Source organism: Podarcis liolepis, assembly GCF_965112155.1.
Source record: "Podarcis liolepis genome assembly, chromosome: 3".
NCBI lineage: Eukaryota > Metazoa > Chordata > Lepidosauria > Squamata > Lacertidae > Podarcis > Podarcis liolepis.
In genome coordinates, this window is record NC_139557.1 from 68,504,127 (window position 1) to 68,527,459 (window position 23,333).

The window sequence follows — 23,333 nt, forward strand, 5'->3', positions numbered from 1 at the left end:
TTCTTTGTAGAAGAAACCTATGTAGCCACATCCTTTGCAGAAGAAACCTGTTGCCTATGCTTAATGCATAAATCATGTGTAAGCCTACAAAATGTGGTGGGAATATAAAGACAGAGAATGCAGCAGGAGTGGTCAATGCAGTGGTTTGGGGTTCCAGAGGCATCCACCTGACAGTGGCATTGCTGCCGCTTACCAAGACTGTGGGGGAGGTGGCCCTGGCAAGGCTGGGGCTGCGTGGGTGCTCCTGCTGCTGTGCCTTCAGAGCCCCAGCCTTGCTGCTTATGAATTGCAAACTTCAATCCCCTGCCCCACTGCACTGATAGCTCCTGGAATGTAAATATCAGATTTGGCCCTGGAATACTTTTTCTACATATCTCCTAATACTGCATTTTCAAGTGATGTAAGATCTGTGCGTCACAGCTTAATAAACACTTCAACCTAAAATTGGGTTATTGTTTTAATTTTATATACTGTGATCTTTTTATGTGGGCCTCCTTGAGACTTCCAGGTATAGGGAGGTATATAAATTCAAGAAGAAGAAGAAGAAGAAGAAGAAGAAGAAGAAGAAGAAGAAGAAGAAGAAGAAGAAGCAGCCGCCAGATGTTATTGGACTCCAACTCCCATTATCTTAAGCAGTTAAGAAAGATGGATTTTAGGCACTACAGGATGAAAGCCATTCCCTCTGATCCCATAGTCATGATCCTTAAACTGTTGTTTATCATCACCTATTTACTAATTTCCCATTTCAAGACCACCCATCAACTGAAGTCCTCTGGATGGTTTACCAAACGTGATAAAATATGCAAATACAATGCATAAAACTCAGAGCCTGGCATAAACCTCTTCCAAAAACAACATATAAAGTGGCCAACATAAAATGAACATATTGATATGAAATTATATACATAATATTATAAAATGAAAATATATTAATGCAAAGCTAATATGTTATTGGGGTGACCGTGGCTACTGAATGGTTGGGGGAAAGCACTTTGTACTTGGTCAGAGACCTGTGATACCTGGCCAGCTTGCATACTGAAAGAAATAAAATTAAAACAACAGTTCCACCAAAGTAATGAAAGCAAACCTGGGGGGTGAGTATACACCTGTCTTCTAAAATTTGCTATTACAGAAAATGTTTCTTTCGCTGTGCAAATGGTGATCAACTTGGAAGGCATAAACCTAGCTGTAGGAAATGTTAAAAATGTATGGGTGTCAACTCCCTGGGACCCTGGGTGCCTGAGCACCCACAAATTCCCCATGAAGGGGCTGGGCATCCACAATTTTTGATGCCAGGGCCATGCATGCTGCATGGCACCCACAGCCCCAGGCACTCACAGTAGTGGGGCCAAGTTGGCACTCCTGGTGAGGATAAACCTCTAGGACAGATAGCCTGTTCTCTACATGCATGCTGGGAAATTGTCCTGCTGAACAGATATCTTTCAATTATGCTTATATTTCATATGTTACAAGCCACAGCCTTTGGAAGAGGATCTGAGGTGTGGCTCTGTTGAGCCCTCACTCAGATGAAGTAACATTTTTTGAGTCCAAGGCTGGGAATTTCATTGAAACTTAATAGGTCTATCTGGGGGGAATTTTTCACTTTACGAGTCGTTTCTCTTTTTCAGCACCAAGAATTGGCCTCATGTTCTATGCGTCTTTCCCTTTACAATAAATAATGTTTAACCAGCTAATTCTGGGGAATCAGTGATACAAACAAACTAGAGAGTTAAATGTCAGCCATTATTTGGTTTAGTTTATGGGTACAAGTTTTGACTAATGCTTTATTAGCTGGGATTGCTGGAATGGGCAAACACGTTGGGCAAAATGAGAGAGAGAGAGCAGCAAGTAGTCCTGTCTTGGAAAAGAAAGGGTATTGAAAAGAAAGGATATCTGGCAGAGTGAAGAAATACGAATATATGAAAAGTAAAATATTAAAAAGGAACATCCTAGGTATTATCTGCTCCAGTGTAAAAATGTAGGAAATTCTACTAAGCAAAGCACTTAGGTTTGCTCTCTGTGTAATATGAAAATAACTTTTAGTATAGCCTGATGTTAAAATCAAACATACACAGTACTCAAACTTAGTTGTTCTTTGATCTGAGAATTTAGAAGTCAAAGACATAGTCGTATGTCTTGAAATTGATATCAGGATCTTCTGATATTTCTTGCTCATCTTTCAAAGACGTGTCAGGGAGCTCTGGCTTGGCAATTAAAAAGAAATTAAAAGAATTGGGGAGAGAAGAGACCCACTATGGGTAACTATGACTTAATGCTCTGGGTTTCTGTTTTATAAGTCCCATCTTCCTGAAAGCAGGATTTGTGTCTTAAAAGCTGCATTCTTTGCCCAGTCCAGTGTTACTCATGTTAAGTCATTCATCAATATAGCAATAAATCAATTTAAACAGAGAGGAGGCGGGGGGGGGGCTTCCCATGAATTAAATATGAACTTCCTTTGTCTCACAGCATCCTGGACAAAACAATCACAGACATTTCCATTCATCCCCTTGGGAGTGTGACGTCTCCAACGTAACGCTCTTTTTGAAGCGGAAAAGTGGTCCTGTGTATATAAACCCTATAAGATGAGGCTGCTTGAAAGGCTGCACAGAGTGCACTGAAGGGGGAGAGAGGCATTCGCCCAGGAAGGAGAGCTGCTGAAACTTCAGACCGGCAGTTAGAGGGAGCAGAAACGGACAGGCACTTTCCTTGGCACATTCCTGCTCAGCACCTGAGGAAGAAACTTGTGGATCAGCCAAGGAGCTGCCGAGGGAATTCAGCACTTCGGAAAGCTCCTAGTGTCGCCTGCCTTTGAGGTTCCTCTTCTGGATTTGTAAGTAAAAGTTTTAGGAGTTTCCCTTTGTGGTGCTGGTAGATTTCAGTTCAGAGAAACACCAGACTAATGTTTGTTTGTGGCAAAAGAAATACGGCAAAAAAGTTTCTATGCACAGACTGGAAGCAAATCTGGTCGAGAGATAATTCTTCTTTTGATGCCTTTACTGATTAATCTCCCAGATAACTGAAGTTGTTTCCTTTGGCCTCAGGAAAAATAATCAGTATTTCAGATCCGCTCCTGCTTTTGATCTTACTTCCGGCTGTTATGGGAGTCCCTGCTCACTACTCTTTTTCTATTTTATTATCATAATTTTGTTTCTCTTTCTGCTTTCTTCTTCTCCCTTATCCAGATTTCTAGAGTGTGAATTGTGTTGCACATGACCTTTCCTCTGAAATTGTCCACTTCAATTTCACATGGATTTTATTCTTAGCAACATTCTTGGTATCTGATGAAGGGAATGCAGCTCCCCCTTCCACACTGGGGGGGTTGTGTGCAGTTGTAATGTAAAACAATGAAAAGAGATGCCTTTGCATGAGAATGAATGAATTATCGTTACAGCCATGTGAAATCCCTTTCCAGCTCATTAGTGCCTTGTCTCTAATTCCAAAGCCCTTAAAGTGGAAGTTCTGGACCTGTTCCCAGTGAATTTCAACGGTATCGCCAAGTAACTGCTCCTGGGTTGCAAACAGCATTTATTTACTATCTTGATTCAAAGCTGTAAAGAGGAACTGCACTTTTTGTCTTCAGCTGCGGTCCTGCGCACAGTTATCTCTGATTGAGCAAAGTGGGACTTCTGAGTAAACATGCTTGCTCTGTACATTTCATAAATTGTATGATTTTATATGCTGAATTATATACATGGTGCATTTTCAGTTGTTAAAGCAGTAAAATACATTTAGGCTCAATAAGAAAGTAAGTCAGGTGGCAGAAATATCAAAGTTATATGGTCATATTTTAATACCAGACACAGGAAAATCACTATGAAAATCAAACTGATTTAAATTAACATTTTGACCCCAGTATACTATTAACAAGGTGATTTCTTCTGTCAGTCTGTGTACCTATCTCCTCCTCTCTCTCTGCCGGCTTGCATGTCAACCCTCTGACTTTTTTTTAAGTTAAGCTTCGCCGAAAGCTTCTAGGTAACTTATACTGTGTATCTCACCAAAATAAGCACTTTTAATGCATGAAGAAGTTGATCTGTCAAGGCAGCAAAGAATCATAGAACTGTAGACCTAGATGGGCATCTAGTCCAACCCCCTGCAACGAATGGTTGTTGTGATTCATCTTCTCATTCATACAAGAATCATCCATGCCTTTGCTACCAACTGCACATTACTTATCTCACAAGGAATCTGTCATAAGAAACTTATTTGCCTCTCTCAACCTTCTTGTTCAAGGACAATTCCTTAACACCAGGAATCCAAATGATTTTGCCCAATTAATATTTTAAATTAATATAATTTTTTAATATTTTGAAATGTGCCCTACAGTGGTCTTCCTTTGCCTATTCAGAATTACCAATTTCATGTTTATTAGGCCACCCTTTGCCATGTCTTTTTGTTTATGCAAAATTTGGGCATTGACAACAAGAGGTTAACATTTTTTAAAATTATCTTTGTCCAGGCAGGTCCACAGAGATGGAACATGGAAGTGGCCCCCAGCTTCTCCTCTCCTTTGCTCTCCTCTATGTTCTCTGCACTCAAGCACTCGCTTTACCTCCTCTGGGAACATACTCTGCTATGAGGTAAGGGTTGCTCCAGCTAAGCCTACCTAGAGAACAGCATGATTTGCAAATCCAACAGGAGATGCAGATGTCACAAAACTGTAACAAAAAAAACCCCAAACCCTCCAGTTTGAAATGCTCTAATGCTGCCTACCTTGCAATGGCCAACCTGAATGTGCTTAGGAAAATTTGCAATATCATTTTACTTGGACTAGCCAAAAGGGAACTGAGCACTTTTTTGAAAACTTAACTTTGGGCATAGCTTGACTGGATATTTCATGTATGCTTTTATGCCTTTTGTTACTGACTCTCACTGTTTCGTGCATAAGAGGCTAGAAATAGCTAAATAGTTCAATACAAATGAACAGGAAGAAATGAGGACATATTTACTTGGCAGTAACTTTGATAGATGTTAGTCCAAAATGTTCATCAAATTACTCAGTTCAGTGCCCTTGAAAAATCATTGAGATTCCTTGCATGCAATGGAAGTGCATCTGCAACTTTGCAATACCTAGCCAAAGAGTGAAAATACGATGGCTCTCCTTACCATTTGCTTTATCTGTTTTACTTCCATGCCATCCTTTTAACCCAGCCTTCTCCAACATAGAGCTCTCCATATGTTCTTGGACTACAGCTCCCATCCTCCCTGACCACTGGCCATGCCAGCTGGGGCTGATGGAGTCTGAAATATCTGGAAAGCCCCAGGTTAGGGAAGGTTGTTTCAGCATTCGTTATTACTGTGTTGAAATTGCTGTTGTAAGCTTGGTGTGTTCTAGGATCCATGCCCAGAGCAGCTGGGGTACAATAAATCATCATCATAATCATCACCATCCTTCTCCTCCCCAAGGGCCTGACTTTTAGCTTCCAAGGGTCCTCTCCTTATGAGAGGATGCAGGTATACACACACACAGCAAGAAGTGGGGACAGAGAAAAACAGTCAGGTGTATTTCAAAGCAATCTGTCCCAGGGATAAAAGATAGCTCTTTGATTAGCATTTAACATAGACCTGGATATTCTTAAAACCACACATGTTTACTGCCCGGTTACATATTAAAACTCAGATAAAAATGTTTAGTAAATAAAACCAAGAGGCATGTTGCCTGATCACTATCTACATATTCCAGCCACAACAGGAGAATCTTTAGACACTAACTAGAAGATTCATCCATTCCATCTTCGTTCAAAAGCACTCAAGATCCTATTCATACAGTATACGGTAATAAACTCACCTATAAGTGAGGTGGGATCACACTGGCAGATCCAGCACCCCAACCTACATAATCTCAACTGAATATCTAAAAGTAAAACAGAGCGCCAAAATAAAACTTTGTTTTATAACAGACAACAAGACCTTGTGTATATCAAGCAAAGTCTGTCCTAAGACTCCTGACTGCTCTTCTGCCAGGAGACATAAAACCTCTAGCTTTAGTTCAGCTTCCATTACTACAAATGTTTAATATGGACTATTATATGGAAGAAGAATATAAATCCAGATCAACATGTCCACAATTATTGGTTGCATTCATACTCTTAATGGCGGTTATCATGAGCTGCTTGAGTATTAGCACTCAACAGTCTAGGGTCTAGCCTAGTTTAGCGGTCATTAGCAGTGAATGCCAGCCAACTAAATGTCCAGCTTCAGAAGCACATTTATGCTCTAATAGCTTGTTAATAGACACAGAAGGGGCACGGCAAGATGAAAGGCATTCTTGTTGAATTGTGCTTTTGAGAACGGCACTCGTCTGTCAGAAACAATTTGGGTCATTCTAAAGAGGATCCAGATATTCTTGTGTTTACCATTAGATCATGATTAGGACTGACAGAATGGAATTCCATACAAAGAGACAGCCAGGTTGAAGTGAAACATAGGTAATATTCATCAAGTGATTTTCCATCACAACTACCTTGGTATTTAATCCATGATAAGAGGAACATATTACTCAGGGGTGAGGAACCTGTTGCTCCCTGGATGGTATTCAACTATCTGGTATTCAACCTCTGCCTATGCTGACCTGGGCTGATAAAATTTTTGAGTCCAATAACTTATGAAAGGCCATCGGTCTCTCATATATGACTTAAAATATTTTTTTGCAACCCTGTGCTTGAAACAGACATCTTATAGAACATACGGTAATCATAAACTCAGATGTCAAATCAACGCAAAACCATCATTACAAAGGACTTTATAGCATGTCTATGTATTAAACACATTGGAAAATTCATAACTGAAGCAGTTCTAGAATCAAAGGGCTGGAAGAATCTTAAAGTGGGCATCACAGATTATATGTTTGCTATAAGTAGCACTCAGTATTGTCCATGGATCTTACCTCAGAAAGAATTTTATGTTGAAGAATCCTTAGGAGAAATATGGCTTTTATTAAAGCCTTTTCTGAGAAAATTTGGGAAAACAAGTGCTGGGGGTTACTTCCACCTCTTACCAACCCCCAGGAGCTTCAAGATCCCATTGTGTATTTTAAGTGAGCATTAAATGTCCCCCAACTCATGTTTTTTATTAGCAGAAACATGACTTTCAACATCATATCAGAACTAGGACGCTCTCTTCCTTGAGTCACATGACATATTAGTTTTAGAATTTATGCAGGTTATTGGGATGGGTGATTGTTGAGAGTGAGGGAGGGTGAATGTGTCCAGGTGGTGGTTGACTGAGGAATTTTGGTGGGGACTGAGTGGAATGGATCTTGATTTATCTGCTTTATATATGGTATTATTTAATTTTGGTGTTTAATTTCCTTTGTAAACTGCTTTATGATCGATTCTGATAAAAAGTGGTATACAAATACTTGAAATGAAAAGATAAAAGCAGGAAGGAATATGGAACTAGTCATCTCAAGCCAGAGATGGTTGTCAGTTTCACAGAAAAAAGTTAGCAGATATTCAAACAACAATCTTTCTGATCTTAGTTTTTTTTTACTTTTTTTTTTTACTTCCTGTATATATCTGATTGGGTCACGTATTCAGTCCTGAACAGTTCAGTGTGATTACCTTGTGGTTAATAGTTGGCATGCTATGAATCACTTTGTCCAACCATTGTTTCAAAACATCTATTACAATTAAATTGTTTTATTGATTTGTCATTTGAGATTATCATTCATTTGAGATTATCTATTGGCTACAGTTGTCAAATCAGCCCTGGGAAGCCAAATGTTTGGCCAATTCAGACACAATTCAGTGATGTTTGAAGGTACCCCAAACTTGTCAGGTAAATTATCCAAAGAGACTGCTGGCTGGGGGTTTGATTTTATGAAGAACAGCATCAGCAAACTGAGGAGGCTTCTCGTTTACATTTGTGTATTCGTACAAGGAAACATTCTTTTACTTACAGAAAGCCTTTGGGGGCTCTGTAAGATCCTTTGAAGAAATGGAGCTTCTTCAATTGTATAAGATTGCTGGAGCTTGATAACAGGGTGGTCAGGTGAAATAGAGGACAGAACTTCGACACTTTTAATAGTGTAGAAGAGGGAAATTTGGCAGGAACAGCTTATTATGCTAGCTACATGTGCTAGAATTCCCTCCTCTACACAACTGTTAATGGTATAGCAATCCTGTCCTCTTTTTAACCTGGTCACCATACTTAAACCATGGTATTTGACTTTTGCATAGTGTTCTACTTTCCCTTGTCCTGCTCCCATCATCATGTTTGAGGTTTATCAATATAACACCACAGGGACTGCCATGTGCACGCATTTATACAATAAGTTAAATTACAGACTGAAGCTGCAATGCTATAAACATGCACCTGGGAGTTGGTCCATTTGTGGTCAATAGGACTTCTCAGCAGACATGAATAGGATTGCACTATAAAAATCTCCTTTTCACACTGAAACTCCCTTAGGTCATTTACTATGGTTGTGATCAACTGAAGTTAACTACTTTGAAGTCCCCTTGATTTGAATGGGAGAGCTTAGTGTACCTAAATCTATCCCATTGGCAAGACCATGTTTTCTGTATTATCTTATCAGCACATAATGAAATCATTCTGCATGTATAACTGTTCATTGTGAAGTCTGTACTGAAATAATTAAAAGAGTAGGGACATCTGCATGATATGGACACAGTTTTAAAATATCTGCAGCTGTGACTAATATTCTTCATTGTCATAATGAATGAGAATAATGATTTCATTTATGAATTGCTTACTATATGCATCTTATAGTAATAGTCAATCTTAACCTGGGAGGCGATTGTAAGAATTCTCTAGCATCTTCAAACATTGTTTTCTTTTCCTCTTCTTCACTAGATTAGGAAACAGAATGCCATTTGATGGGGCAAGTGAATCTGATCATTCTCAAGGCTCATTAAAATCTGAGGCTGACATTTTGCAAACTACACTACCTGAGAATGACAAGTTCTATTATGATGTGTACAGAGCTATGGAGAGGTAAGGCATTTTTTTTAAAAAAATAATAATCTAATAATCATTGCAAATCTGAATACTGAACTGCTTGTAATTTCACTGAGGCTTTCTGACCATTCCTCTCTCCCTCTTTCATGGCCTTTAAGCTATGTTTGCATTACTAGAATTATGCAACTGTAAGGATCCACATATCTTTAGCTGCAGTAACTATATGGTTGTCTGTACATTAGCTGTAAACATGAAACTATATACAATCTTGAAAATGTAGGTCACAGCTTTTTACTGTAGGACTTTCAATTGCAGGAACACAAGACATGCCGATGGACTCTTCACAAGCGGCTACAGCAAACTTTTGGGTCAAATTTCGGCAAGAAAATATTTGGAATCGCTTATAGGAAAAAGAGTTGGGTTAGTAACTATTCCTCCTGTTTCCCAGACTCAGCCGGTTTCCCCTACATTCCTCTTAAAAACCCACATTCCACTATGTTTGAATTCAAACATTGATCATACGATCATCATGTGTTTGTATTTTGTTGGCATCTATCTCGGGAGACAATGGAGGAGTGCAACTTTGGGGGGTGAAGCTGAATTGCTGGAGAGTTACAGTGCCTGCTGTGGGTGTAGAGACCGATGTGGGAGAGACATGTTTTGTTGCATCTGGGGCAGATGAAGTCATCTGGTTGTGCTGCTGCAGGTGCACCATGATGTTTCTTCTCTCTGCACTCCTTCCAGCACTCATTTCTCCTCTGATCACTGCTAGCAGGCCACCCTTAGTGTCTCCACTGTTCTGAAAGTGAAACCTGAAAGCCAAGTTTTTAAAGTTGGATATCCATAATTGGTACAAGCTTATCCATAACTGGTACAAGCAGTGTGCCAAATATGGTGGGAGGGATGTAGTCGTAGCTTTGCTTGCATAAAATCCCTGTTTAGTTTCTGATATCTTCTGTTGGAGAGTCAAAGAATCATAGAGTTGTAGAGTTGGAAGGGATCCCAAGGGTCATCTAATCCAATGCAGGAATCTCAGCTAAAGCATCCTTGACAGATAGTAAAGAGACTGCTAGCTGGGAGAGCTACTGACAGTCAAAAGTATAAAGGCAACTCCATTTCATATTATGCTGTATTTTATCCACCAAGCATTTGTCACTGCTTGTTTTGCTTGAAATCAATGAGAGATCCATGCTTATTTTGCACTGGTTTCAGTGGGGTTTCCAAGCATGCTTAACAGTGCAGGACAGAACTCAAAAGTATCTTTTCAATATTTATTACCACCAGATTTGAATTCTTTTCAGAGTAAATTTGGTTTAGTCAACTAACTTTTACTCAGAGTAATCCATTATAATTAATGGCCATGGCTAACTTTGGCCCATTGTTTTCAGTTGGTCTATTCTGAGCAAACAATAGATGAAACACAACTGTAAGAGACAGTTACAATGCAATTCTATATATGCCTACTTAGAAGTAAAACCCTGGTGGGCTGGTGGGATTTGGAGTTCGGCAAAGGTTCCCCACACCTGTGTTAAGAACATGGTCAAGAAATGAGGTCATTGTATTAATGTAGTAAAAGAAAAGTGAGAATAGACTTTCCATCAGTTACTTAGCTTTCAAGAAATACAACCTGTGGGTTTTGAAATTCTTGCATTTTGATTGGCTCCTGTATTAATTGCAAGTCTCTTTTATGTTCAAGAAATAACACTCCCCTTGATGAACAGACACCGCCAGTCAAACGCCATTCAGATGCTGTCTTTACTGACAACTACAGTCGCTTTCGAAAGCAGATGGCTGTGAAGAAATATTTGAACTCTGTTTTAACTGGGAAAAGAAGGTAGGAAGAAAGAGTGCACAAAAGACAGGTGGTTTTTTTTTAGAAGTCTCCAGCAGTGACGAGCTATTAACACAATCTTCCTTTTAACATATAGAAAAGTGCAAGCAACGTTGTATCACAGCGGCTTTCTTCTGAGGACAATTTATAACAAAAATAGCTTGAAAGAACAAAGATTGTGTACAGAAAGAAAGGGCATCATGATCCAGCCATATTTTTCCATGCTTTCTATAGAAGGCATGATTTAACTAAGAATGTGAGAACTAACCCGCTTGTTCTCAAGCAGCAATTACATAATTATTAACTAAAACGTTCAGCATTATGCCTTGAGGTAAACTGATTTCTATAAAAGTGCTATACATTGTTTTGTATAATAAAGCTAGACAGGTTGAATCATTTTAATAAAGGCTAATGATGCAATAAAATGCAACAAAGGAGAAAGTTTCTAAGATGAATTCCAAGAAGAAGTAAATTAAACTAAATCTAAGCTTCTGCTCTGCCACAGTCAGGAAGAGCTAAACCCAGCCAGCGTTCGGGATGAAACGGAATTGCTTGACCCTGCCTTCTCCGAAAACTATGATGATGTCACTGTAGATGACCTTGAGCTTCTGAATCACCTCCCATTGGTAAGTCTGAACATCTTCCCAACCAGAGTAACCATCTTACGTTTATTATGTGCATAGTTCATATGTGCCACCAGGGTTTTCCAGAAAATTGCTCTTAATGACATGACTCCCATATGACATTTCTGTGGGAATCACATCACAGGAAGATAATTGCATGGATTAAATAACGATATTATCTGTGAAGTATTTCTAATGAAAATGAGTGGTTTGATAGTGTTAATTCGCCTGGCTCACTTGGGTTTTCTCAGATTGTGTGTGCTAAGGCATGAAACCCAAACTGACTTGTTTAATTAGGGTGAATAGTACTGTGTCTCTGAGGATAACTGCACTGGCATTTCTTTTAATTAAAACAAAAATAAGTCCACCCACACCTTTCCTCATACCTTTCTTGGCCTTCTGATTAGTTGAAATCTAAGTCGCTTCTGAATCTGACCATCTAGTTAGTGGGTAAGCATAAAAAGATTCTTGGCCAGAAGTCTGGTTCATATTCGTATTAGTGACACTCACACTGTGGGCTGCTATTTACTAAGGCTGCAGTATGAACACAAGTTACCTGGGAGAAAGCCCTGTTGAATTCAAAGGAAGTTATTTCTCTGTAGACATGGGTAGGATTGCAGCCTAAGTGGGTCAAAAGAGGCACTGTGGGGAGGACGTTGACTTCTTATATCAGTGAGTACCGAGGATAATATGGGTAGATGGCATGCAATCAGTGTCAAACATAAAATGATTTTTACACTTATTAGAGTTTGAATTTATTGAAGTGAAGTTTTTTTTTCTGAAGGAGTCCTGTGAAACATAACTTGAGAGAAATTATGCATTTATTTAAACCATGCATCCCCATCCATCAACAGGAGTGGTCCATTTCAGGATGCCTCTAAGGGTGCTCAGTCTCACTAGACTGTACTTTGGGGTTTTGCCCCCTTTGTTTTTTTGTTTAAAAGAAATAACCCCCACCCCTTTGCTCTTCTGCATAACTCTAAGCATCCTGCTACTTCTCTCTTGTTTCTACTTTGGCTCCAATCCTATTGGGCACTCAACCATCTGGGTTTGCTATTAGAGGAAATGATGTGTCTTATCATTCTTATCTTATTTTGTCATTGAGATGCTTAAAGACAAGCCCCTATATCTTATTGCAGCTCCTATTTGGGCAGTTAAATGACATTATTGGCCATGCCATGAAGATGATTTGATTTACCATGACATTTTCCCAAGGAGGTCTGCATTTGTACAAGTTTATTGTTGTCTACTGGCTAACAGCCCAACAACATGAGCCACTGTTGAACAACCAGGGATGGGAAAGCTGTGGCCCACCAGATGATGTCAGACTACAAGCCCTTTCATCCCTGACCATTGGTGCTGGTGGGAGTTGGAATTAGCAACATCTGGAGGTGGCACAGGTTTATCACCTCTTATACAAAGCCCACAGCATTGGAAGAGAGAGCCTTGTCTCTGGCTCCAGATCTTTCCTGAAAGCAAGTGCAACCATTAGCGATGCTGGCAAAGAATATGAGGCCTCTGGATTGAATAGCCCTGATAGAAATACTAGAGGTTTGGACTTCTGTCCTTAACCAGGCAATGGACAAGCAATTTCAATAAGTTGCTTTCCAAGACTTAGCCCACCCCCTTGCCCTGGTTTCACTTCCATCTCCAGATCATACAACCAATTCTGTAGGCCAGCAGTAGGGAACATTTAGCCCACCTGATGTTGCGGAACTACAACTCCCATCAGCTCCAGCAAGCATGGTCAATGGCCTGGGATGATGGGAGCAATATCTAGAGCACCAAAGGCTGTCCACAGCTGCCACAGACCGTCAGTAGGAGAATATCCACTGATTAAGGTCCAGTTCCAGCTAAAGTCTTGGAGCTGAGAAAACATAGGTCATGTTTAAAATGTTTTTATCCTATACACTGACCTAACTGGGTACAGTGCCTGTGTTTGCATATGGCTGCCACCTGAGCCACATCAGCCCCAAACATTTTGCTGCCTGAAATGATAGACAAAACTGCACTCCTGTTCCCACCCATTCCACCAGTTGACTTGTACTTCAACAATGATGATCTGATAGCTTCTTTGCTACACCTGAGGGTGGCCTGCTAGCTTGAGGAGCATAGAGCACAAAGAGCTCTGTTCTTCAAGAGAAGGGAATGCTCTGAGGGCTCAGCATAAGTGTCACGAAGTGGGAGACTGTTACATCAATTGTATACCATCAGAAGCATTGCAATAGCAATCATGGTTCATTTGATTTCTTTACCTATAGTGCAATCCTATACATCTACTCAAAAGTAAGTCCCAAAGAATTCAATGGGACTTACTCCCAGGTAAGTAGGCAAAAGACTGAGTGAGTCACTCAGACGCATTTCTAGCATATGCACTGAGAACTTTTTTAAAATTCAGGATTACTGTATAACCTTTTAATAAGTGTTACCATCATTTTCTAAATTAATGTTTCTAAAGTACGTGTTATTTTTCTCTCTCTCTAGAATGTCTGAAGACAACTCCATAAAAAGAAAAAACCCTGCAAAAAAATCCTAAAGATGAGATCAAACTATTTTTTTGAGTTTCTCATAGTATTTCAAAGAGATGATTTCCGTATTTAAACCAAAACAGATATATTGTGAAGTGAAAATTGTGATATTTTTGTTTCTTATATAATAAAAATGGATGTTTACACTGTAAATATTACTTTAGAGTGATCTACCTAAAGCTGTACATATGTATGCTAGTTTTAACTCACAACAAATCCTATGATCTCTTATGCTGTAAATCTGTTATTTTGATAACTGCATTTCAAAGAAAGACAAGCAACGCACAGGACAGAAAGTACATTAAACTGCTGCTTATGGCTGCATATACAAAATCACTGTATGCTGATTAATTGCTCCTTAGCACTTAAACTACTATCTTGAACTCATGAACTGGATGGGCAGAGAGTGAGCTTTCTCACTTTTTTAGTGCAGTGATGGGGATACAGCATGACTCCAAATGAATTAACTATATTCAAATTGCTGCTTCACTATACTTAGAATTGCCTAAGATGAAACTGGAGAGGGATATGTTGAAGAACTTTTCTAAAGCAAAATGTTGGTAGGAATTTAGGAGTGGTGGTGGTGAAATATTTTTCAGTACAATTCATAACACATATCAGGTGCGCTTCATGCACCCCTAAGGTGCCATTGAACCCTCTTCTCCCTGCCAGCAAGATTCCAGACAATCCGGAGGGGTCTCCTAAGGCAAAATATCTGTAGGAATTTTGAGGACACTGAGAAGAATCTCAGTCAGATGAGAGACATTTTTAAAACTCCCCACCCCCAGGTTTAGTAAATGTTCCCCCACCTCCAAATGTAGATAAACCTTTGTGAAAGACTACCAATTAATGTAAAAGGGAACAACACTGGATGGATTTTTTCATAGGCAACTGCATCATTGGTGCAAATTCAGATTATTTTCATAGCCAAGCAAACTAAAGTCAGATATATATCCTGTATATTTACAGGTATCTTTTTCCATTTAATGATATAGCTACTGGGCTATCAGAATCAATGTAATCCCACAATTGCCAAAGGTGAACGCTTCCCCTCGATTTGTTAAAATCATTGATTTGTGCTAAAATAATGGATGCTAGGATTAAAGTGCATTTGACATTGTATATGTTTACCAATGAAAGTATTCCATATATATATATATATATATATATATATATATATATATATATATATATATATATAGGACTGGAGATACTTTACTATTTTTTTCCAAAATGAATGTAACCGATGAAATATGCAGACAATAAAGACATTTTATTATCACTGCAAATATCATTGGTTTGATTCAGTGCTGCAATAAACTGGGGAGTTGTCAGGTGATAGACATCACCCTAACTCTGTTATTTCAGGAAGCAAGAGAACAGGGGTCAATACAAAGTAAAAGGAATAGCACTCTTCAAAGCAAGCTCACACCTTGCATTAACTGACCTTCTGCAATGCCTGAAATAGCTCCAGGAACTGCTCCAGTGCAACAGAATGGTCTAGACAAAAGCTGCTCCTACCATTAGGCAATGTGAGGCAGTGGCCTCAGGTGGTGTATTACTTTGTCTTTACCATCAGTTTTGTAAGCTCCCTTGTACACATTCACTCTGCAGCTGTGGGTGGGGGGCAGCACTACAAATGCAAGCCCCACCCGCAAGGTCCCTGTGTGTGTCACCCTGTGTGCTAAGTCCCCAACCATCTCCACGTTAAGCGAGGAAGGTGTGCAAGTGGGCATCTCAAGCAACGATCTCTCTTGTAACAACTGGAGGAGTGTTACAAGAGTGTTCCTATTTTGCTCTGTGAAATTATGGTGTGTTTATGGCCATCACGAAAGAGGGGTGCCACAAAAAGCAGAGGTGGAATAAATGGCACTCACATAGAATATTTGGTTCTCCAAAACAGTATGAGAAACTCATAGGTACCCAGGAGCTCCAAAGAAAATGATTTGATTTGCTTTTCCAACAACCAAGCTGATGTGAAAGAAGCTCACAGCATTAACAAATATGAACAACACTTCCTAATTCAAAATAAATATACAATAAAAGTATAATTAAAACAATGAATGCAGTGAAAAAAAGAAAAGTAAAGTAAAATAGCACAAAACACCAGTCGTAAGAACATAAGAAGAGCCTGCTGGATCAGGACTATGGACCATCTTGTCTAGCATCCTGTTGCCACAGTGGCCAACCAGATGCCTGTTGGAAACCCGGAAGCACAAGAGCTCTCTCCCCTCCTGTGGTTTCCACCAACTGGTATTGGGAAGCATTACTGCCGCCAACTGTGGAGGCAGAGCACAGCCATCCTGGCTAGTAGCTTTCAACATAACTGTCCTCAGTGAATTTTTCTAACCTTTTAAAGCCATCACTGCCTCCTGTAGGAAATTAATCAATCCCACTGGATATAGCTTAGGAATGCCAGTTAGCCATGTGCCAAGAAATGGGGGGTGGATCCACTAAGACATCCTATCTCTCACCTAAGGTGTACAGCAGTACCTCGGGTTACAGACGCTTCAGGTTACAGACTGAACTCCCAGCTCCCAGTTCTTCCAGCTCCCAGTTGTCCAGCTCCCATTTGAAGCAGCATCTACAGGTTGCCATTTGAAACAGAGAACCAGGAAAGCATAGGGAATGCTTAACCTTTACCCACCTGCTCTTTTCTGCTGCAACTCCCACAAGCCCCTTTGTCCCTCTATCTACAGAGTTTGGAAAAATAATGTGTAGAGGAAAGGCCAGTACTCTTGACTCATGGGAGAGAGTAAGAGAGTAGGCCACTAGGGTTTAACTGCATGTGATTTGTCTGTACTGTGCATTCAGTGTAACCATCACATGTATCTCTGTAACCACCACCCAGAAATTCTTTCAAGCAACTGATGCTGAATATGAAATTGAATAGATCTGCACCTAAGAACATAAGAAGTCCAGTATTCTGTTCTCAGAGCTGTTAATCAGATGTCTTTGGGGCCCAAGTGCAACAGCGCTGTCCCCACTTGTGATTCCAGCAATTGGTATTCAGTAGCAACCTGGCCACTGAAGAGAAGCTGGCATTGCATACCTTCTCCAGTCATTTCCAGCATGCATCTAAGGCACCCTGCACTGCAGCATGAGCCTAGCCGTCTCTACAGGATGATTTAGTGATGGATTTCTTGCAACAAGCAATGGGTTGGGCTAGGCAGCCTATAAGACCCCTTCCAACTGTGTCCTTCTGACGTCAACTGTGCTCACTTGAAGACAAGTGTGTGCAGGCAGCAATCCAAACCACACTTACTGAGAAGTCGGTGTCACTGATACCAGTGGGACCTGCTTCCAAATAAACATGGCTAAGATTGAGATGCACATTTTGTGACAGTCCATTGTTATGGAAAGGGAATCTCATGCTCATCACTTGTAGCATTTGTTATCTATGGAAAGCTCACATTTGGGTGTGAAGAACACATTTCACAAGATCAACCAGCTGACATTTTCTTAATGTCACCAGACTGATTGGTGTTCCTAAAGCTTAGGGCAGGACCCTAGAGGGTCAGACATAAAAGGAATCTCAGATTTTTAGAGCAGGAATTGGCTTAACGTAAGTTGAAGTGCAATATGGCTAACATAGGCAAATGAGTTATGGTTAGAAGCTGGGAAGCAATAAGATAGATGCAGTAGATGTTAGAATATTTTGTAAGAATGGGAAAAACTAGATCTGCACTGGATGGTGGAGTTATTTTTCTAGAAAACTGGCACAAGCACACAGTAGGAAGTGGCGTTCTCATTTACAAACATTCTCTGCCTTGTTTCCAAGCAATTCCCCAGCTTGAATTAGTTTGGTTTACTGACTTCTGCAGCACACTGACCTTTTCATGGGATAAGCCCAGCTTCTGTGGAGCCAGCATGTGTGGTCTCTGGAGACATGACTTACTCAAATAGCCACAGATTACATTCAACTGGAAAAAGCCCAGAACCCAGTTTCCTATTGGAACCTCAAAAAATAAATCACTTGCCTATCTGAAAAGCCTGTTCAAGGTTGAAGCAGAGAAGCTGAAATATTGTTTTCACCTAAATCATCTTTAAAGTCTGAGTCACCCTATCTTTGAATTCTAAATGCAACAACAGCTACCGATCCAGGCTTTATACCATATTCTACCACTCTGATGGCTGATTCCCATAGCCTTTTTATGCATGCATTGATTGATAAAACTCACTTTTCAATTTTTTCCCCAGGGCATTCTGAGTCACAGGCAGGACACATTTCATCATTCCCAAGACTGATAGTAGAACTTATATTTGGGCATACTTCTATAAGTCAATAAAGGCCTTCAGAGTCTTTACATTTGACTCTGAGGCATTGATCAGCCCAGCCTAAAAAAATTAACAAGATCCCATAACTAGCAGCATGAAACCAATACATTGACACTACCAGCAACCTTAATAAAAATAATCTTAGTCAGAAGCCAATTGAAACAGATGGGTCTCCAAAGCCTTTCTGAATGCCAGCACTGATACAGCCACTTACACATCTCTTAGGAGGATGTTCCAAAGGCTAGGGAGTTGACATGTGGAGTTTCTGCATCATTTGGGGTGTGGCTCCTTCTAGGTCAGATACTTTTGCTGCATCTCTTGTATTGGAGCAACTGGATAGTCTAACTGCACCCATGAAAAAGCACAGAATTATGTGCCTTTGACAGAGGCTTTCTGGGTGTGAGAAGCTGTCTTACACTGAGTCAGATTATTTGCCTGTATTGTCTAAGCTGGCTGGCAACACTTTCAGACAGGAAGGTGTTTTCCAGTCCCAAATGAAGGTGCTGGGGATTGAACCTGGGACCATCTGGAGGCAAACTGGGTGCTCTACTAGGGTTGCCACATTTCATATTTTTTTTTACAAAAATGCCCAAAAAAAACACCCACGTGATTTTTTGATCGACTTACCAGAACAAAACGCCGCCTTTTGGAAATTCCCCCCAGAAATCCCCCCCCCCGGATGTCAATTCTACCTTTGCAATCCAGACGTATGGCAGCCCTATGCTCTACAAACTGTGTGCTATGGGCAAAGGGTAAATAAAAGAATAATGAATCAATCCTCTGTAGATGGCTTGGTTGGGCTCACAGGAGCCCAATTCTTTAATTACATTACATTCATCACAATAATTAATCACCGAAGGCATTTTAGAGCACTTTTCCTGTGACACACTACTGTGCCTTGCTGTTACACTTAGGAGAATATAGCACCAGAATCTACTTCTAAATGGATGATGAAATTAATTATTGTATAAAGTGCCTAAATTTTTCTAGGTACAATGACATGGCTATCACCACTTTCTCTTTCTTTCTAGACACTTCTTAACCAGATACTGACAAAGTAGATTGAGAGAGAGGAAGCCAGCATATAATGCTTCTGAATAGATAGATAGATAGGTAGATAGATAGATAGATAGACAGACAGACAGACAGACAGACAGACTGCAGTTGAAATCTAGCCAAAGCATAGTGCTGGTCACCATTGGTGGGAGGGTGACGGTAGAGCCAAAGGATTTTCAAAAGGATTACCTACTGGATTATTAGCTTGCAGCTGTGCAGGCATAAAGAAATCCAACTGAAAGCACAGCTTGGAAGATTACTCTGTGATTCATTCTGCACTTGAAAGAGGTGAGGGGGGTCACAAGTACTTACCCTAATTCTTTCTACCTTAGAAATGGAGCCAACTTTTGAAAGAGACTGGGGTCAAGACAGTAGTGCCATAGCAGGCACTACAATGCTAGTCTTTAAATATATTTTCTTCCAAGTGTAATCAATTCAAAGAGCTCATTTTTCTAGGCTTTAATATGGTAGAACAGTGTTTACACGTTACTTATATTTCAAAGAGTGCTCCTCACATGAGATAATTAGGCTGCCTTTCGAGAGCAGAACATACAGAACATCACGTAAGAAGGTCAGAGCAGCTTTTCCTTTTGTATGGGGGTTGTTTGTATTTTTTAAACCCACTCTTTTTCTTTCAGAAGGACCTCATTAAGAACAGCCTACGGGCACTTAAAAATATGAAAGAACAATACTGAATGTTTCTCTGTTTGTGGAATTGCTCAAGACCTACATTAGCTCCCAGTATGTTTCCATATGGCGGCTGTTGTTTCCGTGACTTGTGAGTGAAGGATGGCTGAGGTAGTTTCCCCCATTCTTCTTTCCTGTCCTTTTAAAATACTTTGACAAAGAACAGCCTTTACTATGTGCCTTCTCTGCCCCATTGCTTTGATAGGGGGAGAGAGGAGGTGGTGCAGTGCTTCTCTCCCTTAGTGTGTTTTAATACCTGAGTAGCACTGTTCCCTTTTCTCGCCCCTCAGCTGTGTGTATGTATTTCCCTCTTCTTTTATAGGCCAGCTTCCAATGTGGGGCTTATATATATTCCATCCCCCTCTCTCCATACCACAGTTGCCTCTGGGAAGGTCCAATGGCTGCTCTTATTATTCCTATGACTTTTAAATACCGCCTTTCTTCCAAGGAGCTCTCAAGGTGGTGCGTTTATTCCTCCCTCCCCCGCTTCACATTTTACCTTCACAACAGCCCTGTGAGGTTGGTTAGGCTAGAAGATAGTGAATAGGCCAAGGCCACCTAGTGAGGGTGATTGCTGAGTGGTGATTTGAACTCTGGTCTCCTGAGTCTAGTCATATATAACTTTAATTTGGGAAGCCATGCTGCATTATAGTAGCACTGCAAACTCAGACTATTAGCTTACCCATAGAAAGGCTCCTTTGCAATCCTTCATACAGAGCTCCATATGAATGGTACTAATAGCATTAAATCTCTGCTAGTGCTGTGGAATTATTCTGCACTATGCATCAATGGTGACTCCTGTTATTTGAGATTTTTAATCAGGGTTTCTTCCGCCTGTGTTTACTTGGATCAAACAGTATGTGGCAGTTTTAATTCATCTTCATGGAAGCGCTGTGGTGTGGGAGTATTCGCTGGCATTTTTGAGCACTATATATACATCTGCTTAATACATAAATGAATTGCAGCTGAATTACTGTAAGTGCCTTTTTTTGAGAAATTGAATTTTAACTGTTTTAAAAGAGTATTTGTTTAAGAGGGCAGCCTTTTGTCTACTGCTCTGTCCTTTCTGATCATAAAACTGTTTTGTATAGATGAGTTGTTCTCTTTTTTTTTTTTTTTTTTTTTTTTGATATGTTGGGATGGAAATGTTCGGGATGGAAATGTTTATCTGGAATGATTCCCTGCCCCTCCCGAAGACATTTGCAAATTACAGGAAACGATTGATTATACCCCAGCCCCTGACTTGTTTGTATGTATGAAAACATTTTAGAGAAGCAAACAGAAACCGCCAAAACTGAAAATTATATAATAATATCTTTATTGTCAATGTACAACCTGTGTACATTGAAATTAACCGAGCCTCCCCCCCAAACACTCAATCTCATTGCACTCTGTGTGCTTGTCGCACAACACACCAACCCCGAAAATCAGTTGCACTATATTATTTTCCATTCAGCAGCCTAACAGCCCACGGATAGAAACTGTTTTTTAGCCTGTTTGTACGACTGATTATACTTCTATATCTCCTGCCCGAGGGTAGAAGATTAAAGAGGTGCTGGCCAGGGTGTGAATCGTCCCTGAGAATTTTTCTTGCTCTCCTAAGGCAACGATCCCTTGCAATGTCATCTAGCAGGCTCAGGGGACAGCCCATGATATCATGTGTTGTGTTCACCACCCTCTGTAAAGACTTTCTGTCCATGGTTGTACCACACTGTGATACAATATAAGAGGACACTTTCTATTGTGGAGGTCATCAATTGTTGTTTAACATTGTTCTTTTGCAAGACCCTGAGAAAATTGAGTCTCTGTTGGGCCTTCCTAACCACCTGTGTTATATTGTTTTTCCAAGTGAGGTCTTCACTAAGGTAAACTCCCAGGAATTTAAAGGAAGAGACTCTCTCCACACTTTCTCAGTATTTTGTACTCTGTGTGGAAGATACCAGGCTCTGATACTATTCATAAAATCTGCCTATCATTGGCATGGTCATTGCCCCCTGAGTACTCAAGGGTATGCAGTACCGGCACCTTTTTGTTGTTGTTAAAAAGTGTGGCACTTACTGTAACAACTTCATGGTGAGTACCGGCACCACTTTTTCTAGAAAAAAAGCACTGGGCATTGTAAACCATAATGAAGCAATTGGAGCTGAGGCAAACAAAATAGGTAAATTTACTCCTACAAAAATTTTTAAGGGGCCACAAGGGAGGAGAAATATAGTTTGAAGAAGGAAACAAAGGGCACAGGTACCCTATTCCTAATGGGCCTCAGAAACCTGGCCCTGAAAACACCATTTACAGCTGGCTCTGTATTGCATGCATTTTGCACCTAGCTATCAGTCACTTGCAACCAAGTGAAGGTGCCCAGGTTCAGGATGGTGCCTGATATCTCCACCATCTGGAGGTGCATGCCTGGGGACAGTGTTAGAAGCTAATATATGAAAGCTAGGAGCTAAATGGCACCTTAAGCCTAGGTTATGGGTGCAACAACGGAACGTCTAGGTGCACTTTTTATAACAAGAATACAAATCTGAAGATAAATGAACTGCAGCTAAAATATTATGTTCATTTTTCACATGGTCTAGTTTTTCCTCTGCCCACCCCTCTAATATTCTTAAGAAGGTCTCTTCTCCAGTCTTCAGAGAGTAGCTGGAAGTTGGGAGGCAAAAGAAGGTCCTCTTTTCCTTCCACTCTGCAGTTTTAATCTGAAATCTTAGATGCCCAGAGCTCAGAAACTGCTCACACTAATGAAATTCCCTGTCACAGAATGTGCTTAAAACAATGGGAGTTTCAAACACTGCCTGGGGATCATTGGATCGTTACTGTTTCCACACACCAACAACACACCCTGTAGAATTCTATTCATTATATTTTATCTGTGCAATCAGAATGAATTTCAGGAACCATAAAAGTCGTATTGAAAAATATGACTTTTGAGCTGTCTGGCCCCAAAATGGCAACTAAGCATTCTATTTTGGTGACTGTAACCCTGGTTTAAGGAGCCATTTGACGCCTACCTTATATATCTGAGTTTCTAACACTGATAGCATGTGGGTTCCATCCTTCCTTCCTCTTAAGCTAACAGAAACCTTTGCAGGATTTATGAGGTTCCTTTGCTAGCTTGCAGCATTTGGAATGCAATGTATCTGTGTGTTTTCTTTGTGATCTTTCATCAGCCCCAGTTGCTTATCTTCTTTGATGTAATTAGTAAGTTTTTCAAGGCTTGATTTTCCTTTCCTCCCACTTGGGAAAATATAGGAGTCCCCAGAGTGTGACCTTTGGCTTTTTGTGTGACGGCAAAACAAGAATTTATTCAAGCTAAGAGCTATACCAGCATTATCATTCACAAACTTCACACATTCAGCGTATTCCCCAGGATCCTCACGGACTCTTTCCCCCTTGCAGGTTTTTTTA

At 40.2% G+C, this 23,333-nt stretch overlaps 1 protein-coding gene across 1 annotated transcript in view; it reads left to right on the forward strand.

Moving 5' to 3' along the window:
* Window positions 1-14,237, forward strand: part of LOC310703865 (VIP peptides-like) — a 42,894-nt gene extending 28,657 nt beyond the window's left edge. Inside the window, exons 2-8 of the mRNA XM_083496659.1 lie at window positions 2,467-2,830; window positions 4,460-4,580; window positions 8,818-8,958; window positions 9,238-9,342; window positions 10,619-10,756; window positions 11,259-11,379; window positions 13,861-14,237. Of these exons, the coding sequence (XP_083352785.1) occupies window positions 4,474-4,580; window positions 8,818-8,958; window positions 9,238-9,342; window positions 10,619-10,756; window positions 11,259-11,379; window positions 13,861-13,869 (621 nt within the window). The 5' untranslated portion in view covers window positions 2,467-2,830; window positions 4,460-4,473 and the 3' untranslated portion in view covers window positions 13,870-14,237. The remainder of the gene's footprint in view (window positions 1-2,466; window positions 2,831-4,459; window positions 4,581-8,817; window positions 8,959-9,237; window positions 9,343-10,618; window positions 10,757-11,258; window positions 11,380-13,860) is intronic.
* The last annotated feature ends 9,096 nt before the right edge of the window (window positions 14,238-23,333 follow it).